The following is a 21977-nucleotide window of genomic DNA, read 5'->3' on the forward strand; positions in this document are numbered from 1 at the left end:
CAAAGGGGACGTAAGGAGCAAACAGGATATAAGTCAGATATAAGGGGATATAGACAAGGTACTCAAGTGACAGGGGACAAGACAAGAAGGAAAGGCCTCAAGCTCTGCCAGGGGAGGTTCAGGCTGGACATCAGGAAAAATTCTTCACGGAAAGGGTCATTGGGCACTGGCAGAGGCTGCCCAGGGAGGTGGTTGAGTCACCTTCCCTGGAGGTGTTTAAGGCACGGGTGGACGAGGTGCTGAGGGGCATGGCTTAGTGATTGATAGGAATGGTTGGACTCGATGATCCTGTGGGTCTTTTCCAACCTGGTGATTCTGCGATTCTGTGATTCTGTGACGTGGTTTAGTGGCAGACAGGAATGGTTGGGCTCGATCTAAGAGGTCTTTTCCAACCTAGCGATTCTCTGAGTCTGTGACCGCTTTTTATAAGCGTCACTGTCACCTAAAAGGCCACAGCAATAGCTGGCAGCCTTTACAAATCACAAAGGAGCGAAGGGGACGTAAGGAGCCAGGGGGATACAAGCCATTACATCGCCTTCCAGCCTCTGCTCGTGCCTTTCCCTCGGTCCCGGCCCAGGGGGCCGAGCCGCCCGTGCTCCTGGGTGGCGCTCAGGTAGCGCGGGGCGGGGCGGGGGCGCGCGGAGGGGCCGGCGCTGCTCCCCGCCCGCTGTCAGTCGGGAGCCGCCGCCGCGCAGGGACGGAGGCAGCGGGCAGGGAGCCCCGCGGAGGCACGGCCCCGGACCATGATCCTCACGCGTAAGCTCGGGTGGGAGAGGTGACGGGAGGGGTGCGAGGCGCGGACGGTGCTCCGGGGGGTCCCTCGTTCGTCGCCCCGGGCCGGGATGGAAGGAGCCCGCGGAGGCAGGAGCTGTGGCTGCGGCTGCCCGCGGTGGCGTCCGCGGGGAAGCGGCGATCGCTTGTGGCTCTGGTCGGGAAGCCCGGGATGGAAGGGTTAACCTCTGCACGGCCGGAGGCGCCGGGATGCGGAGGTGCCGCGGGCGCGGAGCGGCGCGCAGGATGCGAGCTCCGTGTGTGAAGGGCAGCGCCGTCAGCCCTTCCATCTCCTCTTTTGGTGTTTGTTTTTTCTCTTTTTTTTTTCTTTTTTTTTCCTTATTTTCCTCTTTTTCTTTTTTCCCCCTATTTTTCCTCTTTTTCTTTTTTCCCCTTTTTTCCTCTTTTTCCTTTTTTCCTTTTTTCTTCTTTTTTCTTCTTTTTCGTCTTTTCTTTTCCCTCTTTTCCCTCTCTCCCTCTTTTCCCTCTTTTCTCTCTTTCCCTTTTTCCCTGTTTTCCTTTTTTCCTCTTTTTCCTCCTATACTTCTTTTTCTTTTTTCCTCTTTTTCTATTTTTTCCCCCTCTTTGTCTTTCGTTTTCCTATTTTCCCTCTTTTTCTTTTGATTTTCCCTATTTTTCTTCCTTTTCTTTTTTCCTTTTTCCTCCTTTTTTTTTTTTTTTTCCGGGGAGTCCGTGCGAGACAGGAACCGTCGAGTTTCTTTTGAAGTTCTTCGTAATTAGCCCGATGGCCTCCAGGAGCCCAGCGGCTCCCCCCGTGCGGAGGTGGCCAGCCCTGATGTCACTCCCGGAGGCTTTGATCCCAGCGGAGGAGTAGCACCTCCTGCCACTCGGGATCACCCCCTAGCCCTCCACCCTCTTCTCCAGGCAAACAGAAAACCGATGCTGTTTTCCAGTCGGGCAGTTTTACCCTCCCTATCACCCTCCCGGTTTTTGCAAACAGCCACCGATGACTTGGTTCTACAATAACTGTGAAGTTGTTGAGAGATGTGTTGCCATTAGCCTAATGAGCTCTATTGCTAGTCAAGGGTACTTGCAACAACCTTCTTTTTGTTCCCCTGTTCTCTTCAGGAAAATTAGAGTACTGAAGAAATAACAACATTTAATGTATTTAACTAAGTCAGAAGTTTCTGCCTGATGTGTCATAGTACTTAACACATATGAACTGAAAGACTAGGGAGTGTAATTTCATCTTAGTCATCGATTATAGATGCTTTTGCTTTTTTACAGGAGTGTGATCTATTTGAATTGCCCTGCCCTCATCAAGAAATTCCCAGCAGCAAATCAGTAACAATGCTCTGAGTCAAGTTATGTGTTACGTCTGTTTGTAGTGAACTTAAGGAAAATAATAGACAAGCAGATTTCATACGAGCCTCTGAGTATGACTGATTCAGCATCCATCTGGCAACCAGGCTGCTGCTGGATGACAGCATATGGAGTGGTTACTAGTGTGGGTATTATCTGTTGATCCCGCAGCTGTAGCCTTGCTCTCTTGTCTTCCAGGTGTCCTTACTGATGTCCTGTAGGCCTCCTAATCTGCATCTCCAGTAGGAGAAACAACAAAAAGAAGGGCTGAGGTTGCCAGGAAGTGGGATCAAATGGCTCTAGCAAATGGGTTTGGGTTACTACTGCAGTTTGCCTGTGGGATCCTGATTAGGGCTGAGATTCTTTGATTCTGGAATATAATATACTCAAAAGAAGATGTAGGTGTTGTTTTGATAAGATTCCTTTAATCTACAAGTTCATAGAAATCAAAGCATTTGGAGCTACCTTTTGTAACCTCTAGGACTTCCTGGTCTCTTTATTCTCTTTTAAAATAACTTTGTTTGTTCATTGATTTTTTTTTTTTTTATCCAAAGGAAGTGCAGATACATTGTTTTAAACATCAGGGAGCTATTGTTAAATTTAATTTCTAAGAGGCAGTTAAAAGAAAGAATACATTTTGTCACTTTCTTATTTGGATTTTAAATCTTAGTTGTATAGATTCAGTCTAGGATTTTTCATTCATGAGTCAGGGTCTTCCCAGCCAGTTCTGCAGCCACCCTTGCTATGCTAGAGTGAAATACTGCTGCTAGTCATGGAAACTATATTTTGCCTCTGGTGTGGGCAGGAAAAAGGTATTGCAAGTTGTCCTTATGTACTAATCTCAGATGTTTATATTAGGATTCCTAGAAGAGGGAGATGAGAGGTGACTTGGTTTTACTTTTCTGTTTCTTCTGATTCATTATGTCGTAGGCAACAGTTTGTTTGAGGAATGTGAATTTATGAGTTCTGGTTCAGAATAGCTCAGTATGTTATGTTTGGGCTTTTTGAGAGATTCAGACTTTTCTTGTAATTCCCCTCCAAAAGGTGGAGTTTTGCTGTTGGCTTCAACATAAACACAACTGCACCTTTGGCTGGTTAAAAAGAAATGGAGGAAGAGAACTCAGGAGCTTAGCAGGATGGTCCTGTACTGTAAACAAGTGCTTTTCATGCTTAACTATCCTCCTAGCAACAGGAGGAAGGAAATGAGGCTATGCAAAAAGACCCTGACACACTTCAGAAAATGCCTGACCCACCCTAGCATTCATACAGTATAGCCAGAAAACTCGGGGAAATAAAAATAACTTCAGATGTTTCCCTTTCCTTCCTGTGCATATTATAGAAATACAACAATCAAACGGTCTGCAGCTCACAGAAAACCTGCAGGTTTGATCTCCACGAAGTAAAAAGACGATGCTCCTATATAATTAATACATCTTCACTGAGCATCTGCATAAAGTCTTGTCCCCAGTGTTTCAGGGCAAACGAATTACAAAATGCTGTATGCTCTTTGGTGATATAGTAAGAGTAGATATCGAGTAATCTTAGTAATTTCAGCAATTTCAAGCATATTTTTTCTTGTACCTCTGCTATCAGTAACCTACTGGTGTAGGGTATCAAGATTATCTTGCATATTTTTTGATTTCCAAAGTTTTTCTTATCCATAAGGGTGAACTTGGAAGGTCTGACCATTAGATCAGGTACTGTGAAAAGCATTTCAAGTGTGCAATGGCACACAGAATAACTGTAACTGTCTGTAATATCTGGAAACGTAAAATTCATAGCAATATTTACTTTGGGGGGAAAAGAATGTTTGCATCTTCAGTTTTGATTTGGGGAAGCAGGCATTCAGCTGGGATGCTAACCAGCTTTATGCTGGGGTGTTTCACTGCCATTGGTATTTTGTATCTAGTGTTGTTACCATCCATGGAGGTTGCAGTTTGGGGACTGGGTCATCAGTGAGGTAATCACAATACAAAGGTAGTCCTTCCATGTAATTCTTATTATGTGTGCAGATGAGTTTGAGGTTTTGGCTTAAAAGGCTAGAAGTTACTGTATGAATACTAATTTCCTCTGTATGAACTGCTGAGACAGCTCAGATCCCCTGTACCATTATTATTTCTTAGATTGAGCAGGTAACCCAGACTGTGGGTATTTTAAAATGATGTATCTGGCATGCTGGACCCACTTGCATTTGCCTCCTTCTGGAGCAATGAGCCTTTGATTTGAGCTTTGCATACAGTATGCAAGTTCACTAGCTTGCAGGCAGGGTGGGGTGGGAGATTATTAGTGCCGGGTTTGGGAGCATCGATGGTTAATGTTTGCTATTCAGTATGTTCTCAAAGGTCATTCTAATCAAGTCTTTTCCGCAAGAAGAGAAGGTTAAAGCCATCTTCTCTTTCCCAGTCTTTGGAGGAGTATTTGTTTCTCACTCTGGAATCTGTCAACATGACCTCCTTCAGAGGACTTGACTAACTGCTTTCTCTGCCCCAAATAATCCTCCTCCAAGACCACCCTGTGTTAATCAGGCCAGATAAAAAACCCGCGTGCCCAATTACTTCTTAAGGTTTTCTTAAGTCATTTGACATCTTGTTCCTCTTCATCTGTGAACCTTCTTAAAATCAAATGGCAGAAGATCATCTTTAATCTATAAAAGGAATCACTCTTTGGCAGGAAAGCTGCTGTTGGAAGCTTTAGTTTTCTGTTTAGACAAAGTTAGTTTTTAACTTTATATTGCGTTGTTTTCTTAATCTTCACGTATATGCTCAAAATACAAAGAGCATTTAAGAATAAATTATAAATTAGCATTTACAGTCTAAATTATTAGTTGTGATGGGTCTTTAGTGTCCTAAAATATGCTTTCCCAAGGTCTTCTACAAATTAGGAAGCAATACAGCTGATTTTGGGCAGTTAGAAGCATTCTTAATAGTGTGAAAATAAGCATTAATTTCCATCTCTTACAGAGGGTATAAGGAAGGTGCTTGACAGAGACATGGAGAGTATCTTTTATCCCTCTATTCCTGTATAAAATCCTGCAATGGTGCTTTTTTGATGGAATTCTGAGCGGAACAGTTGCTCCAGGTCCTGTTGACAGAGGGGAGGAGCGATTGCCAGCCAGGGCATGCTCTATGGGTGGTGGTTGTACCCTCTCTGCCCTCCTGCTTTGTGCTCTGTTGACAACCTGGGCTGTTCCCCATGGCTGGGATGCAGTTTACAGCACAACTGGACTTAGAGAAAGTAGGAGTCTCATTTTAGTTATATTTTTTTGTAAAAATATTAATAACTGTGACACTAATTGCCTTTATTCCTGCAGAAGAGTATTGTTGTGTCTTAGAGACCCATCAGTCCATTTTGGGAAGAACTTAATTCCTATGAAATTCTTGGAGGCTCCTGTTCATTTCAGCAAGCTTAGTCCCTCAACATTTTAAACATTTTCATCAAATGCTGTTTCTCTTGTTAAGTTTTGAGCTGAAAAGCTTTTGAAGTGATTGCAATATGCTGAAGACTATGAAAAGGAGATTCAAGTTAATTAGATTTTGGTTCACAAAAGCAGTATTGTGTTTCCTGTGCTAGCCAAGAGGATTGGTGAGCAATTAAAGCTGCTATATTATGTAACCTGGTACTGTTAGTAGGGAGGGAAATTACATACACTTAACACGCACCTATGCAGATGTTTTGAAAACCAGTTGTATTTTGTTTTGGTTTTTTAATTTAACTTTTCATGAAGGGGATAAACAAATTTAAAGCCCCATCAGTGGAAGTTAGCCATTTGTTCTTTCCAAAAGCTCTGCTGAAAAAAAACGGTGTTCAAGCTTCCTGATTTTTTTTTCAGAGAAAATATCAATATATGATCTTAAACATCTGTTTCCTTACTTTTTCTTCATCTGTTCCCACACAAATTCCAAACATACTCTGCTTCTTCTCCCAGTGTCCTGTGGTTTATACATAACATCAGCAGCACTGTTACTGTTTTGCTGCAAGGCTCCGTAACGTGAAAAAGCCATTCCCATATTTAACCAAAGCCAGCATAGCCGAGAAATATTTGAGTGACATTCCCCTCTATCACCTCTTTCTACAGTTCTTATGACTAGAAAGCAATATATATATTCGTTGTCGTGTATGGTTTCTTTCAAGAACTCATGGGGTTTTACCCAAAAAATTTTTTGGTAGGCAATAGTTTCTTTAAATTGTGTGTGCATCCATATTGGCTTGAATTGACTGTTTAGGCATGCAGTGTTAAATGGAGGTCACCACATGTATCGTTTCTCTGTGGAAGGTAACTTGAAGCAGAGTGGAACACAGGAGCACATTAAAATAGGCGCCTGCTATTGCAAAATGTAGGTTGTGCTTTAAAGGTGAAAGGAGAAAAGGGACCCTCTCGGGAAGATGTTTAGCTTTTACTTTTTACTGCAAGCTGATCATGCATTCAAAAGCCATCTCTATTACTCTCTTGGACTCAATGGTTCTTTCAAAACTGAGTCCTGCATGGGCTGTTTATGTCAGACTAATAGTTTAGGACAGTTGTATAAGATCAGATTGTTCTCTTAGAAGAAGAAGAGATTCCAAGTGTGTTAGAAATTTGGCCAGGGCTTTTAACGGGATCTTCAAAATTCTTTAGCTTTTAGTGGTTGAATATTTATTGACAAGCTTACCCAGTTTCAGTGTTCGTTTTAAGGGCACTATCCTTATAAAATGCTGTTCTTCATTAATTACATTTTTGTTTTCTTTAGCCCTTGCTGAGTGCTGCTTTCTTGAAAGGTGTGGTGCACTCACTTGGTTAATAATACTGCCTAAGGAATGGTTAACTATGTAGGTTTGAGAAAAAACAGACTTAGGAAATGGAATTTAATTATTTTCAAGCTACAATCGCATATCTTCAAAGTGAAGACCATTGGCGGCCATGGACACATAGCAGGCTAACTCTTAGGAAGTCGTACTGTCCTGGCTTTATAGGGCTGCAGGCATATGACATTACACAGAACTGATTTATCATTTTCTGTGCCTGGTCTGCTCATTTGTAGACAGCTGCTGTAGTGTACTTTTTTTGCTGGTTTGTCTTGGATTTCACATCCCTATTCAAATACCTATAGATGGAGTTGTTGGAATAGTGTGATCAAATCTAGTATTGGGACCACAATTCACATGTCAGGGATGTAATTCAAGAACTCGAAAAAATGATTGCTTGTACTTTGGCAGTGGAATTCTTTCCAGAGAAGAATATTTCTCATATATGTCACAGCTGGTCTTTAAAAAAAAAAAAAAAGATCCCCAACAATCTCAAGCTTCTTAATAGCTCAGGACAATTTTTTGGAGGTGAACGTGAATTTTGTGAACCATCAGAGATTTCAAAAGGACATATGTGGGAATGGGTAATTTCTGATACAGACCGGAAAAGAGGACAGGTTTCTAAGCATGCAAGCCTTTTTGCAGCCCTTAAACTGGAACATCAGTCCTGGATAGGGAAAAATCCTGTTTGTTGCACCATCTGTGCCTTAGAAAACAAGCACGTAATTTATGGAGTTTCATGAGCTGCAGCAAGAAGCAAGCAGATTCATCTGTAGTATTTGTGGTGAGAAATCAGATTCTCTGCATCACATGAGAGAGAATCTGTTCTGCAAGCTAATTCAGGAAGATGATTTTATATTCAATTTTTACTTTTTTTTTCTGAAAAAGTCAAATAGCAAATTTCAATAAGAATGACCTAGTCAAAATTTAAGACCAAAAAGAACACCAAAAAAACCAGTTGTTAGGTATGGCATTGGAGTGGAACTTCAGCAATGAAACTCATTTTTGCTGAAATTTTATTTTAGCAGTGTTGATTTGACTAGTCGTGCTACAGATTTTTACAATCTTAACGGAGCCAAAAGGTGAGATCAGTAGAGGTGTGGAGGTGTTAATATGTCTATAAAGGTGTCTGAGTTGAGGCAAGAGGAAACCATCTGCTTGGAAAACCATTCATATGATGTTTAGCACTTAGGTGAAAATGGAGTCAGGGCATGACTGTACAAAGATATATCTGATTTGAACTTTGTCCTGAAGACCCTGAAGGAGCTGGTGCTTCAGTTACGTGTTACATCACGGAAGCAAAAAGGAACTAAGAGTGGAAGCAAGTGATCTTGCCCTGCTCCTAGCTAGACTGTTATGATTATTTTATGTTCTCTCAAAGGACCTTATTGCAGCATCAAGCTCTGGGGTTTATTTTCTGTAAGAAGGAATGTATAGTCCAACAAGACATCTTTGAGAACTCTCCCTTCTGCAACTGCAGTACCAAACAAAGCGTGAATTGAGATATTTTTGCTGTGAAGTTTTAAATTTGTGGGGCAAAAAAACAGGATTAACCAAAGTTAAACAAAAAGGAAGCTAGACATTTCCATTTTCACTTACCAGTTTGCAGAAGAACTGAATCCTTTTAACCCCCCAGGAAGTGGGTAAATAAGGATTAATGGTCCCAGCCATACACAAAAGGAACCCTTACCCTTGATTTGAGCATCGAGGCCTGCTTTGTGAAATGAACTAACAAATAAAGCTTTTTTCCAATGAAAATTTCCTGTTTCCCCTTTAACACATTTGCCTGCTGTTTGGTTACAGGACACCAAGAATACAGACTTCATTGTACTCCTTTGGGGGGGGGTTGTTTGGGGTTTTGTTTCGTTTTACTTTCTAAGAGAATTTCTTGTGTATCAGGACATATAGAAATAATAGCGTGGTTTCTTTCTTGCCAGCAGTTTTGTCATACAAGAACTTCCTGCTGCTGGGGGAGGGTGCAGGGGACACCTGAAAACTACACATACATTTCTTGCCTGGAATGTATACTGAATTGTAGTTTATTGTGAAGGTTTTAGCTGGCACAGATGCTTGATTCAGAAAGGAAGTGGCACTGCAGGGATGGAGCAGGGAGTGAGATCAGTTTCTTGCCTGCAGCAAGTACTGTCAGCTCAGCTGCCAGGTCTTCATTGGAAAGATGCTCCTGGTGGGAAATTGCTTTGCATATCACAGCAAATTAATTAGGGCTGGAATAGGGCTTTCCTAAAGCAGTGTAGAGTTCCTCTGCAAGCTCCCTCTCCTCCCTGTGACTCTCAGCTGACACCAACCAAGCAGAAGCAGTGCTTGGCAGTGAGTTTGTAGCTCAGGTAATGATCTGTAACCTGGGTCCCTGGGAGACTGAGCAAAGGCTTCCGAGTGCCCCATCCCTTCTAAAACTTTTTTGAAGTAGTGGAAAAATCTAATTTTTTTTGCTCTGTTCTTCTCTCTTTTGTCCCTCATTGTCCCAGTTGCCATTGATCCAGATGACAAGGATATTGCACGTACTCCCATGTCCATGGGGATATGAAACCGTGGCAGCTGGCAAACCAAGAGGCCCAAGGCTGATGTTGCTGAGCTGGAAGAAAAGCTGTTATTTGGAAAGTGTGGGAATGAGCTTTTTCCTTTAGCGTAGTTTAAATTATTTGGCCAGAACCTCAGGTTTAACTAATGTACTTTTTTTTCTCAAAGGCATATTTCTGTTAACATGTGGTAATGAATTACTTAACTATACAAGCTCTCAGCTGTTTAAGTTTGTATCTCTTATGTGAGGAAGCTTGTTCTGTGTTCTCAGCTTTCTGTATAGCCTATTCAGCACACCCTGGGCTGGATTCTCACTCAGGCTATATTTTTATCTGCCTGAATTTCACATATATACACAGGTTTGTCCATACGCTGGCTCCTCGGTAACCAGCAGGGTTGAGATGGGGGAAACTGGGTTGGAAATGATCTTTCCATTCTGGTCACAACACACTGGTACAGTCTAGGGGCAATCCTTGGTTTGGCCAACTGGAGTTGAACAAAAGAAGCTGCTTTTTGAGGCCCTGCCTCTTCTCTGTCACCCATATCCCTGCCACATCCCTTTGTGACACACTTTGTGTGGACTGAGGTGAAATGGAGAGAGCCCTAAGTGCTCTTCAAGATAGGTCTCCAAATCCCTCACCTTTCCAAGGAGCCAGAGGCTAGAGCTCTGGCTTTCCCAAAATGTTTGAGATGTAAATGGGACAAATATTGCTTTTAAGACTTTGGTGCTGTCCTCTACCCAGCCCTAGGTATTTGCCTGGCCTAATCGCTGCGCAGGTGCATGGGTGTTTTATTATCCTCTGCAATTCTTGTGGCCAGCCAGGAATAACTCAGCTATTTCATTGCCTAGATAGACTTCTTGGGGGATTCGCAAAGGTATTTTGAAAGCAAATATGCTCTGAAAATCCCAAAGGCACCTGACACCTGGGTGCCCATAAAATATGACTTTCACATAACTTACGTATGTATTTGCAGGAGAGATACACAAAGCTTCTATAGAGAACCTTAATTTTAAAAAGTCTGCATAGTCATAATTTTCTAGCTCTGGAAATATTATACAGGTCGTACACCTGGGGTGCTCGATAAGGACCTGAGAACAAACATTTAAACACATTTAAGAGCCACTGTAGTAGCAAGGAATCTGACACTTCTTTCAATTACACTGAAAGCATCTACCTGCATTTTTAGGTAAATACACTTTATCAGGGATCATTTTTTTTCAGTTTTAAACCAAGTAAAATTCTCATTCAATCCAGACACTTCTGCAGGATGCAAGATGTAAGTGAGTTAATTTTATTTTAAGTACTCTTAAAAATTAATTGCAGGTTTTTTTTACGTTAGTATTTTCATTGCTTCTGAGATAGTAATATTCTGTTGTTTGTTCATGCTTTAGCAGTGCAAGTTTTAGGTATATTTTAGATTCTTTTTTTTTCCCCCCTTTTTTATTAACTTTCCCATGTATTCCCTCAGGATACTGAAATTAAAATACCACTTTAAGCAAAAATTTACAATCGCTTGCAATTGGAATTGAGGAATGTTTTTTCTTAATGAGTAGCTAAGTCAATATGTCTGTACGTGCTTGTTCTCATGTGGTCCCATAACCCAAAGGTGAAGAAAAATACAAGTCACACAAATGCCTGCTTGTCCTGACTTCAGCAAGAGTGGATTTTTAGATGTTTATTTATCTGGAATGTTGTGCTTTGGCTCACCATAGCCCCTGGGTTTGGGTATGTATCTTAGCAAAGCAGTCTGGCAAAGCATAAATATTTTAACCCTGCTGTAGCTTTTTGGAAAATTAGAGGGGGGTTGCTGTCATTCTGGAGATGCTAAAAGGTGCCTGCTGTTTCATCCGGTTTTGATTCTGTGCCTCTATCTCACTGGGACTATTTCATGATGTGCCAAAATCTTGAGATATTTTGTGTATGTTGTGCTTGGCTCTTTGCTGCTTTATGTGCAGTAACTTGCATTCTGAGCAATTCTGAGCAAAATCATTTGTGAATGGTTTCTGCAGCAGGTAGCAACATTATCCCCACCAAGTAGGTGGCAAAATTGTGTACTGAGTTGTACATAATGAAGCTTTTCTTTTCTGGTCCATCAAGAAGAATGAATATTATCAAAGCCAGATGAACCTTTAAGACTTTCTCATTGCTCACTGTTTGATCAGTTCTAAGCAGGAAGCTAAATTCCCAGTAGTACTTTCTTGAAGTTTTTAGAACGAACTTAATGCAGTCCATTTCCTGAACACTTGCAGAATACCCTAAGTACCTTTTACATGTTCCTAGTTTGAGCTAATAAGATAACATTTTCTTTATTTCTGCTTGTATTAGGTAGCACGTGAATTTATGTGTAATTTATTCATAGACTAATATAGCCCATGTTTAGAATCTTCCCTTTCTTTTGGTGTGAGGTGTATATATATATGTGAATAATATAATTTTGTGGCATGCCGGTTTGGGCAGTGTGAGGAAAAGTTAGCTGAATTTCCTGAAATATACCACATAACTCATAAATGCCTTGGAGACCTCCAGTGAAACTAGGTTTTTGTTGGGTAGTGAATACACGCCTGAGTGAGCTGCAGTACAGTGTGTCAGTTGTTCTTGGGCTTGGGTCTGTCAGTACCATCTACATAATGTTAAAGCACACAGTATGACAAGCTCTTCTAGGAATTTCTGTTAACGTAGTCATGCCAAGTGGGTCACAACATTTGTTGAACAAATACTATTCAAATTGATTGGGGTGCTGCTTTCTCTAGTGTTAACTAAACCTATATAGAATAATCCATAACTCCTGCAGTCTTCATCTGTTTCTCTAACTATTACAGTGATGAGCTGTTGATAAATCATGTATGGATGCTAGTGACTTTCCAGAATCTAAGATATGTTTGATCAAGAGAAGAAAAGCAAACTGGGATAAGCAAAGCTGTGTCTCAGTACGAAGTTGCTGAATATCTTCATGCTTATTTTGTCACAGGAGTAGTAGAATTGGTGAAGAAGAAGTTTTTGCTTTGCAGGTCACTAATCAGAGATTGTTTTGCTTCTGTCCTCTTACAGAAATCGAGGCCAAGGAAGCTTGTGACTGGCTGCGGGCAGCTGGGTTCCCGCAGTATGCACAGCTTTATGAAGGTAGGTGCCTGAGCTTGCAGGTTGATCATACTCTGTCAATTTTCAGACAATAAGATGTAATACCAACAGATAAGGTTCCAGGGGAGGACTGAAGTGCCAGCACGTAAGACATTTTTTAGAGGCTGGGCTGCTTTCTGCTACCCAGCAGATGCAGAGGTGTACCAAACCAAATGAGATTCAGAAACCATGTTGGAGTTTAAATTTGTTCCAGGTTTCTGTTTTAGTCTGAGTCTTCCAAATAACCTCATAGACAAATCATTTGTTAGCTCCGTGGTACGCTCCATGTAGTTAAAACACAAATGAAATAGATTTTTGTAAATGTAATTGTCCACTCCAACGAGACCAGTCCCAGAGAAACACAGAAGCTGTGTCTAGCTCCACTAGCCAGCTTTATTTGTAGAGCAGAGGTGGAAAATCCTGTGATGCATATAGGTATCCGTATGCCTTGTGATTCCCAAGTCCTGTGTGATTTTTCAGGACAGTTTCATTTGGTGTTAAACAAAGGCTCACTATGAAGGGAAAAAAGAATATACAAGTCATTGTTGGTGTAAATGTGTGACAGCTCCTCGAAGAGACAGCTGACTCCTGCACTCACCATATTTGTCCTTCTGTGGGGTGGATTCACTTTGTGTGTCTGCTTTTACAGAGGGTTTTGTTCAAACAAACTATTTTCTTCATTATCTCTCTACCTTTAACCTGCTAGGAGCTTGCTGTTTTGGCATGCAGTTCTTACACTCTGCTGCAGAGCGACATGCAGAAGTTTGTTTTAAAGTGTGATATCCTAAAGGTCCTTTTTATATAAATATGTTATTGTTCAGAATTTTCCCCCCACACTACTTAAAATTACTTGCATTTTAATGAAATTGTTATACACTCTTATCTTATTCTTGGTTTTTATAAAATAAACTCCAGCTTCTGCTTCTAATAATGAGCACAGAAAGTCTATTATTTACAGTGAATAACTGTTGGAAATCACAGCAAATGCTGAGCTGACCTTCTTGAAAAATTATCTTGCTGAGCAATGATTTGCAGCTGTATTGGCAATATGAGACGACAGCACTTTAAAAACAGTGCTTGCCGGAACTTTTCTTCACCTGTTCAGAAACTGAGTTTCCGTTTATTATTTTTCTTCCTCTTTTTTTTTTTTTTCCTTTTATTCCTTTTGTGCCAATGGAGATAGCAAAATTTTCTTGGATACAGAGCTGAGACTGTACTTACAGTCTTTGTTGAAACTGGGGACAAGACTCCCAGCTGAATACGTAGGCTTGCGGGTTTCATGTAATGATGATCTGTAAATCATCTAAGGAATTGCTTGCTTTCAGAAAACATGGCCTACCAATGGTTACCGTTGCCAACCTAAAGACTCTAAACTTATATAAAGTTTCTAATGTAGGAACATGTCGTACGTAACAGCAAAAGGACTGCAGAGGTGAGAGCATGGCCAGCTGTAACTGTCCTTATATGAAAATGATATACCGCTGTCCTTTGCGTGCCCCTGGCAGAAGCAACAAGAACAAAAACAGCAGCAGCATAAATTAAGCATAAAAAAAAGGACTTGTGCAGACTGTCAAGTTCTTCCAAGTCACCTCTCCCATTTAAGTTCTCCCATACGTTTTCTTGTGGGCAGTCTAAGGTCCTAACTTTCTCGGAGGAAAAGCTTACATCAGCACTGGTGAAAAATGCCACTTGAATTTGCTCTACCCCTTCACTTTCACCTTGGGCTTAAAATGATGAAGGGGAGACCTGTGGATCAATTGAGAATAGTACCAGAGTTCTGAGAAGCCACCCATATGGTGTGGTCCCACACAATATGCATTTAAAATGGAAATTTATCTGTAAGCCTTTGTCAGTTGCTTTGCTAAAATGGCAATTTCTGTAGAATAGCTATAATTTCTTGCGTTTCAGAATATGTCATTTTTTTTTGATTCCCAAGGCAAAATCAGGACAAACAGTTCATTTGAGAGATTATCTGTTGGTATAAAAAAAGCTAGAATATTAATTACCTTTCCACAAAATAACACCATTCTCATTCTTTTCATTATTTCCGCTTACTGTTTCCTAGTCTCTGGAGATTAAAATATTTTATAGACAATCACTTCAAACAGGGACGTTGTATGCAAGTGCGACGATATATTAGGAGTGTGTCTGTGTATTGCTGTGTGCTCTGAACACCCAGTGGCTTTGGTGGGAGTTTTGGCCATGCAAGGAATGCTGGATCAGGACCTGTGGGACAGTCAGGAATCTGTGGAGGACAGTAAATAATATATATGTGGTTGCTGCTTCAGAGCTGTAGTAAATTTTCAGCTCTCTGCCGACATCGTTTCCTCCCCCTCATCTCCCAGTCTCCCAGTTGTGTATCTAAATAATCTCTTAAGGAAGGGAGGCAGTATGAGTTCCACGCAGCTTGACTTGCTTTCATTTCAGTCCATATCTCACTAATGTTGTGACAAACTTTTAAATAGCCTGATTAACAGCCAAGGAGATTCTGTTTTTCATTCTTTCCAGAGATTTGGGGTTTACTGACCTTTCTTCTTGAGATATTAGTGCTTTAATGGAGAGTCTATATTTATTTTACATAAGGCTAGCCTGCATTAGTTTCAGCTTTTGATGTTACAAAGGAAGCTCACATTAGCCTCTTTCCCTCTCTTGTTGTTTCATTTCTGCTTTGCTCATTTTTCCCATTTTGCATATGAACTTTCGGTTATAAAAGCTGCGCATCAATAGCTTGTGTATGATCTGGCATTTCAGATGATAATGTGTGTTTCCCTGAGAAGTGCTAAACACTGGCACTTCTTGGTGAGCTCAGCTGGAGGCAGATGGCAGTTTTGAAATAACTCACCACTGGGTATAAGAGAGTTTGACTCTTCATCTGTCTCTTCTTACAGATCTCCTTTTTCCAATTGACATCGCTGTAGTCAAGCGAGAGCATGACTTTCTGGACAGAGATGCTATTGAGGCCTTATGCAGGTAGGTGAGAATAAAATCACAGTATGTTCTGAAAATAAAAGCCTCTTCCTCTGTTTTAGAAAATATAACTTGGGCAAATCGTAACCTCAACTGAACTATGTATCATTAAATTACCATTTGCCTGAGACATCTTTATTACCCGCTATCAGTATGGGGTTTTCATTGTGACAATATATTGGGTTAAGTAATGTTTAGGGATCTTACTCAAACCAAAGCTGGGAGGAAAGTGACAGGAGTCTGTGACAGGTATTTCATAGGCATGTTTTTATTATTCTTAATTCGCTTTCGTTACTAATTCCCAGATTACTTAGGCATGTGAAAGCAGAGCTGCGCTGGCTACAGTACAACAGTAATATCAGTTCGCACATAGGAATTGTTTTTTGGGAGCAGTATTAGCAAAGCCAGGCTGTTGAAGTCCATTATTTTCCTTTCTTGAGTTAATGAGCAACTATGTATACAAAACCAAAACGCTCTATATATAAACCATTGTGCTAACCTCAACGCATTGCCCTGTGTGCACCCTGATCACCAAAGTGAATGCTGGAATGGCTGTGAGGGATAATGTGAGCAAATCTGAGTTTCCCTGCACTGCAAAGGCTGGCCTGCCTGAAGCACATGCTCCCATTACGTATCTTGTATCTTTGTTGTTTATGAGCAAAAAAAAAGACTGCTAGCTCTTGGCTGAATTAGTAAATTAAATCAGCCCATGGAAAGATATAATGAAGTTCAGAATAGATGTGAAGAATGGGTCAGGACCCCACAACCAGCTGCAGGGGCAGGAGAAGAGATGGGTAAAGAAAAAGAGGAAGCAAGACTTGTCAGTGTGTGGGGCAGCATGTTTTTACAGAACTACAGCCTCAGCATTACCAGTTTTATCATAAGAGCAATTGCAATGGCTCCATCTGACAGTTACCCATCCATCAGTTCCCTCCTCAAATATGAGTCCACAATCTTAAATGGCAAAAAAATGCCTTAACTTTTCTTATCTATTACATGAGTGCAGTTTTCTGCCTCTGTCCTCCATTAGGGCAGCTTTCCAAATTGTCTCTGAAATGAATGCTTTTGGATTATGCATGCATGATGTCTGCGACTCTACACGTCAGTAATTGTAATGAATTACAAAACCCTTTTAAGAAAGGCTTTAAGTTTATAGTGTTCTCATGCCATCGCTGCCATACTTGGAAGGGAAAGAGAGGGACTGGAATTTAAAGTTCTTGAGAAATATTTATGAGATATTCAAACTAAGAAAACGCATTTGTTGTCCAGTCATTAGGAAGGGAAAATCCTAATTAATGTTAAATTCACACTCGAGGTGTGCCCTACTTAAATGTAGGGCACCTATTCCACTGATACTAAAATGTGATGCATGTCTGCCTATTTGTGTGCTCTGGAACTTGTGCAGTCATTGAACATAAAGTACAGCAATATGAATAAATGGTGGTTCCCAGAAGCATGGCCTTCCCTTGCCAGGAAAACAAAAGTCAAGACAGCGTATTTTGGACCTAGTGCTCACCTGTGAGAATACTTTTTAACCTGGGATTATTTATTTATATGGAGAAAAAGGCAGCAGGTTATTTATCACTGGTGAAAGTAAGAAAATGCCCTCCATATCTCTTTGAGATTTGCTGCTAGTGTGATCGATAAGAACAGTTAACACTTCTTTGAACACAGAAGACAGTAAAAAGATCTGTACACTAAGAATGGAAGCTTATGTTCTAAGCCTTCTAATAAAGGTGAGCAAACTAAAATGATATGGATATATAGATACTTTGTGAAACTAGGAAGCTTTTAATGAGTCTGCTAATTGAAAAATAACCTCTTTCATCTTCATTTTTTTTCCCCATGTAATATGCATAAGAATACACTGGTCTTACTGTAGCTTAAGACAGAGATTTTAAAGGCTGAACTATATTTCTGAAGTCTGTAGTTTATATATCAGAGTAATCTTTTACCAGATAACATAAGAACCAAAGCTAAAGTTTCTCCAGAAGCATTCAGACCCCACCTTAAAATAAACCAGAAGTAATTCAGTTAATTATCATAGTAATATCTGAATTTTGCCCTTTACCGTTTGTGTTTGGTACAGTATCACAACATTTTCACCTTTAGTTATCTTTTTTCCCACATCTCTGTGTTTAATTTTGTAAAAATCATTAAAGAACGTGGAGAAGGCACATAATTTGGAACGCTTGTTTTCTGCCTGAAGCCTGAGTTTATTTTGACTCCTGCCACAGTCAGTGTGTAAACATTAAAGGGTTTTTTTCTCCAGATTGCTGTTTCTTGACTGAAAATCAGAATAGTTTTGAATTATTTGCATTTTCAGCGCAGAGCTAAATGAACACTGTATGCAGTGGATGGTAGCACTGAGATCTGCTTTTCTGTATAGCAACCAGTGCACTGTCAGCACTTCTAATTATCTTGTTCTAATTAGTGCATGGGAAGAAATAATTTTGAAAAAGACTGTAGAGGTCACAGTGAGGGTTTGTTTTTTTTTAAGTTTGAAGCATTTTAGATTATAGTTTACATCTGAATAGAACTGTAAATTGTTATTTAATAATCTCATTAATGCAAGTAGGAAAACTAATGTAAATTTAAAATCAGCTTGTTACCAAATATTTTGCCAAATTCATTTATAAATGGAAAAATATTGATAGCTACCCAATTAAGGTTCTTCTTGAAAAATGTTAAGTGAAAAGTGGGTTGAGACTTGGATGACAAAGATAGCGTATGTCACTTGGTAACAGTAGAAGATGGATGGTTGAAAAATGTCATTTAGAGATGTTATCGTAAAATGTGGGGTTAAAAATGTAAGAGCAATGACTCTACTTTCATTTGCTAGGATGCTTCATGCAGTGACTGCACAAAGTAATGCTGGCCTTGGTTTTGTAAGACTTTATGTAGATTAATGACTGAGAATTTATTTCCAGAGGATAACTGGCTGCATAATGCGCTGATGACACCAAGTGCTGAAACTTGCTTACCCTAAAGGTTGTTGCTAAGTGCAAAGTACATTGTACACCGTGATGTAAATCCCATTTAACCTCCTTATGCATAGCCAGAAAACTGCCACACTATCTATGTAAGAAATTTCTTAAATCTTTTACCATCAGGATTTCACATCCAAGAAATTGATTGTAATGGATTGGCATGAGCAGCATTCACTGCTTGTATGATTTGGTTTGTTGAGAACTGGCCTCCTTTGCAGGTTAGAACATTCAGATAAACCCCAGGAACTAGTATAGAGGCTTGCCACTGCAATGAGACGAGAAAGCCCTTGTATCATTAATTAGTTACAGGTATAATGGAGTTGGGATTTGCCTTGAGAAAAGGAATTAAGAATTTAAATCCAACAAGAAAATATTTTCAACTTTAAAGCTAAATTTTACAGTTACTCAGATTGAGAATTGTCAATTAAAATGCGTAAAACATTCTGCATTCCTACCAGTTTCCTTAAGTGCATGGGATGAGAATTTTCTCCATTTAATGAAAGTAGAATGAATTACCAGTGGTTATAGCTGGCATAGAACTGACTGTTTTCTAGATTAACAAAGACTTCATGTTATAAATCCATGAGCTGAAGTCAGGTGTTCAAGCTGTAATTTTTGATAGTGAATGCCTTGTTCAGGCAGCCTTTCTTCAAAGAAGTTCAGGCTGAACTAGTCTGGCCATTTCTGAGGAGAAGACTAGGAAAAATGCATCATTTGCTCATTTCTGAGAGAAGCTTCAGTGCTTTGTGTTTCTGGTGTGGCAGGTTCAGATTTCCAGTGCAATTGCTGCTCAGGGCTGATACAGGCCAGTCTCAGCTCAGAGGGGCTGGGACCAAGAAGCAGTTCCAGTTGCATTTGTCACCCTTGGGAAGAAGGGTTTTGCAGAGCTAGGGTGAAGGAGGGTGAGAGCTTGGGTAGGAGTACATGGAGAGCAAAGAAAAATGATGTCATGGAAGTGCAATGCTCCACATGAGCAAGATACCATCTGAATGTGAAGATGTGTAGGGAGAGGGCTGACTCAAAGGCATTTATTTACATGATGGGAAACAACATTATCTCGTCATCCAGTACGTGGCTGGGATAGGCCATTGTAAAAATTGAGACTGAGATAGCCAGATGGTGAAAGTGGCTGGTGCGGCTGTCTGCAGAAATCCTGCCCAGTTCTTCCGTCTCCCATCTTGTCCCCATGAAAGTGTTGCTGAAACCGGTTTGGGTAGCATAAGACAGAGCTAAGAATGAGGCAGACCTGCTGACTGTCAGTAGGAAAATGGTAAGTTGAATCTATATCTGGGAATGGAATTACCAAAGAAGGTCCAGAGCCAGAAGATAAAATTGCAGTTGAATTTTATGAGAAGATCCATAGAAAGTGAATGCGTCCTCATGTGCTTAGAAAGTATTGCAAAACGTATGTGAAGTTTAATGAAAGTTGTATAGGTAATACTCATCCTGGCAAAGCGTAAACTTTGTAAGACTAACTTTGCAGATTCAATAATGTGTTTGAAAGGCAGTTTTGCATATTGTAATGTGTTTTCAGTGTTTTATAGCTCAAGAACTGAGCACTGCTGAACTTGAGCAGAAGTTAAAGCAGGATGTTTGATGTATATAATGAAAGTTGCAGACCTGAGGCAATCACTGCAGAGCATTTAGGTTTTAAAAGGGAAACTGTTTTTGTGATGAAATCATGTTAGGCGTGTAACAGAGCTTTTATTTGCCTTGCTGCTATTGTATGTAACCTCTCTCATTGGGGGTTACCTTATCTTGCATTCGTACTCATTTTTGTGAGGTGTGCACCAAGAAATTTTTTTCTTAAACGTCCTCTGTGGAAACAGAGGTCTTTGCTCTACCCTTTCCCAGTTATTTCAAGATTTTTATTTGAGTAGGAGAGAAGTCTGTGGATGTAATCTTTGTGAAATCAGAGACTGTCTTTATTAGTGGTCAGACAGGCTGGAGCTAGATAAAGCCTGATACAGGGATTCAGTGATAACTTCTCTCCACATAAGTCAAAGGTTGCAACACTGTGAAATTTGTAAGTTATTACACAATATAGAACTGAAATCACTTCAATATTCCCTTGTCTTGTGGTCCAGGAGTTTGAGAGGAGAATGTTTTTATACAGAGAGCAGGAGGCAGCTTTGTTCTGCTGTGTGGCTTTTTAAAAACTAAAATACCAGTTTCGCTGTGTAGCATATAGATGGGACACTCACCCTTCACTCATGTAGTAAATACAATTCCTCTGAAGTTCACTGGACTTGTGCATGTACCCACCAGCAGGAGCTGACAGGACTGAGCCTTCTGCCTTTTAAAGTAAGAGCAAAGACGAAAATAGAGAGATCCTCCTAACTTTCCTAATCTGCCACTGCCCTACTATTTGACATGGCAATTCTTCCTGCTTCTCTCCTTTTCTGCTGTATTGTGGCTGTCTCTGATTGTAGGTCAAACTGTCTTTTTTTTTTTTTTTTTTTTTTTACTTCATGACTGCAGCAAACGCATCAGAAGGAGCTTTTCCATTTTCTTTGATGGCCTCAGGATCAGCCCCTGTGTAAATACCATCTGCAACTAATCCTGTGCATTAAAAGCAAGGGGAAAGAGGAAGCTAGTAATACTTCCTGTGCACACATTTTCTAGATTCAAGTTACAAGTTTCATGAGTCTGAAAACACTCATCTGAATCAACAGGTCAAGTCAGCATTTCTTTTTGTTTTTCAAAGCTGCTGATACAGGCTCTTCTTTACCCTTTGCTCAAATGAATTATGTGAAAACTATACAACTTCCTTCAGAATGTGCTAGGCCTTTTAAAGCTCAGGTTTGCTCCTGTTGAATTTGGCCTGAAGTCTGGCTGAACAAAAGAGGCAGCTTTGCTCCTCTGCCTTCCCCCTGCACACACTACCCTTCATGCAGCTCAGGGAACTGACCTGGGAAAAACTCAGCCCAACAAAATATTTAAAGCTTAGTTTTCAGCTTGGTTAGTCTCCTCATCCAATCCACGGTGCAGCTTCATGAGTGGAAGTATTAACACAAATGACCAAACCATCGCTTCCATGAACATGCGGCTCCAGCTTTTCTGCCTTCTGCAATGCGTCCAGCCTGTTCCTGCCATTTGCCTTGCCATAACACTAGCATTTCTCTAACCGCGCTTTACCAGTGTGGATTTAAGCTGAACCATATATGTCCCTGGAGCAGTTTCTGGGGAGGCAAGGGCTAGGACAAGGGCAGGAGGACACCACAGCAGCCTGCGTTTAGCTGTGCTCAGGACTGCAAATTCAGCTTCTGGGAGAGAGGGGAGAAGAAAGATAACTTTTTTTTTTGAGGGGTACCTGCTAGATCATTAGCTTACCAGGGAGCAGAAGGATGCTTGCATACATTCATACACTACTTCAAGATATGCACGCAGACTGCTATCATATTTCACAGGGAGGCTGGTTAACTATTGTTGCTGCAGCAATTTATTTTTGTTTAAATTTTAGCCCTTCAGAAAAACATTTTTATGT

The 21977-nt window shown here is 40.5% G+C and overlaps 1 protein-coding gene across 4 annotated transcripts in view; it reads left to right on the plus strand.

The window, feature by feature from the left end:
* The window catches only part of DLC1 (DLC1 Rho GTPase activating protein), a 219971-nt gene that overhangs the window by 183187 nt on the left and 14807 nt on the right, over window positions 1-21977 (plus strand). For 3 of the 4 annotated variants that reach the window (XM_069856003.1, XM_069856004.1, XM_069856005.1), the window contains 2 exons: window positions 12465-12536; window positions 15422-15503. In XM_069856003.1, coding sequence (XP_069712104.1) covers window positions 12465-12536; window positions 15422-15503 — 154 coding nt within the window. Of the gene's footprint in view, window positions 1-724; window positions 757-12464; window positions 12537-15421; window positions 15504-21977 lie in introns of those variants that run through there. The other variant, XM_069856006.1, reaches the window with a different exon arrangement.

The sequence above is a fragment of the Phaenicophaeus curvirostris genome, chromosome 4 (assembly GCF_032191515.1).
Source record: "Phaenicophaeus curvirostris isolate KB17595 chromosome 4, BPBGC_Pcur_1.0, whole genome shotgun sequence".
NCBI classification, from domain to species: Eukaryota; Metazoa; Chordata; class Aves; order Cuculiformes; family Cuculidae; genus Phaenicophaeus; species Phaenicophaeus curvirostris.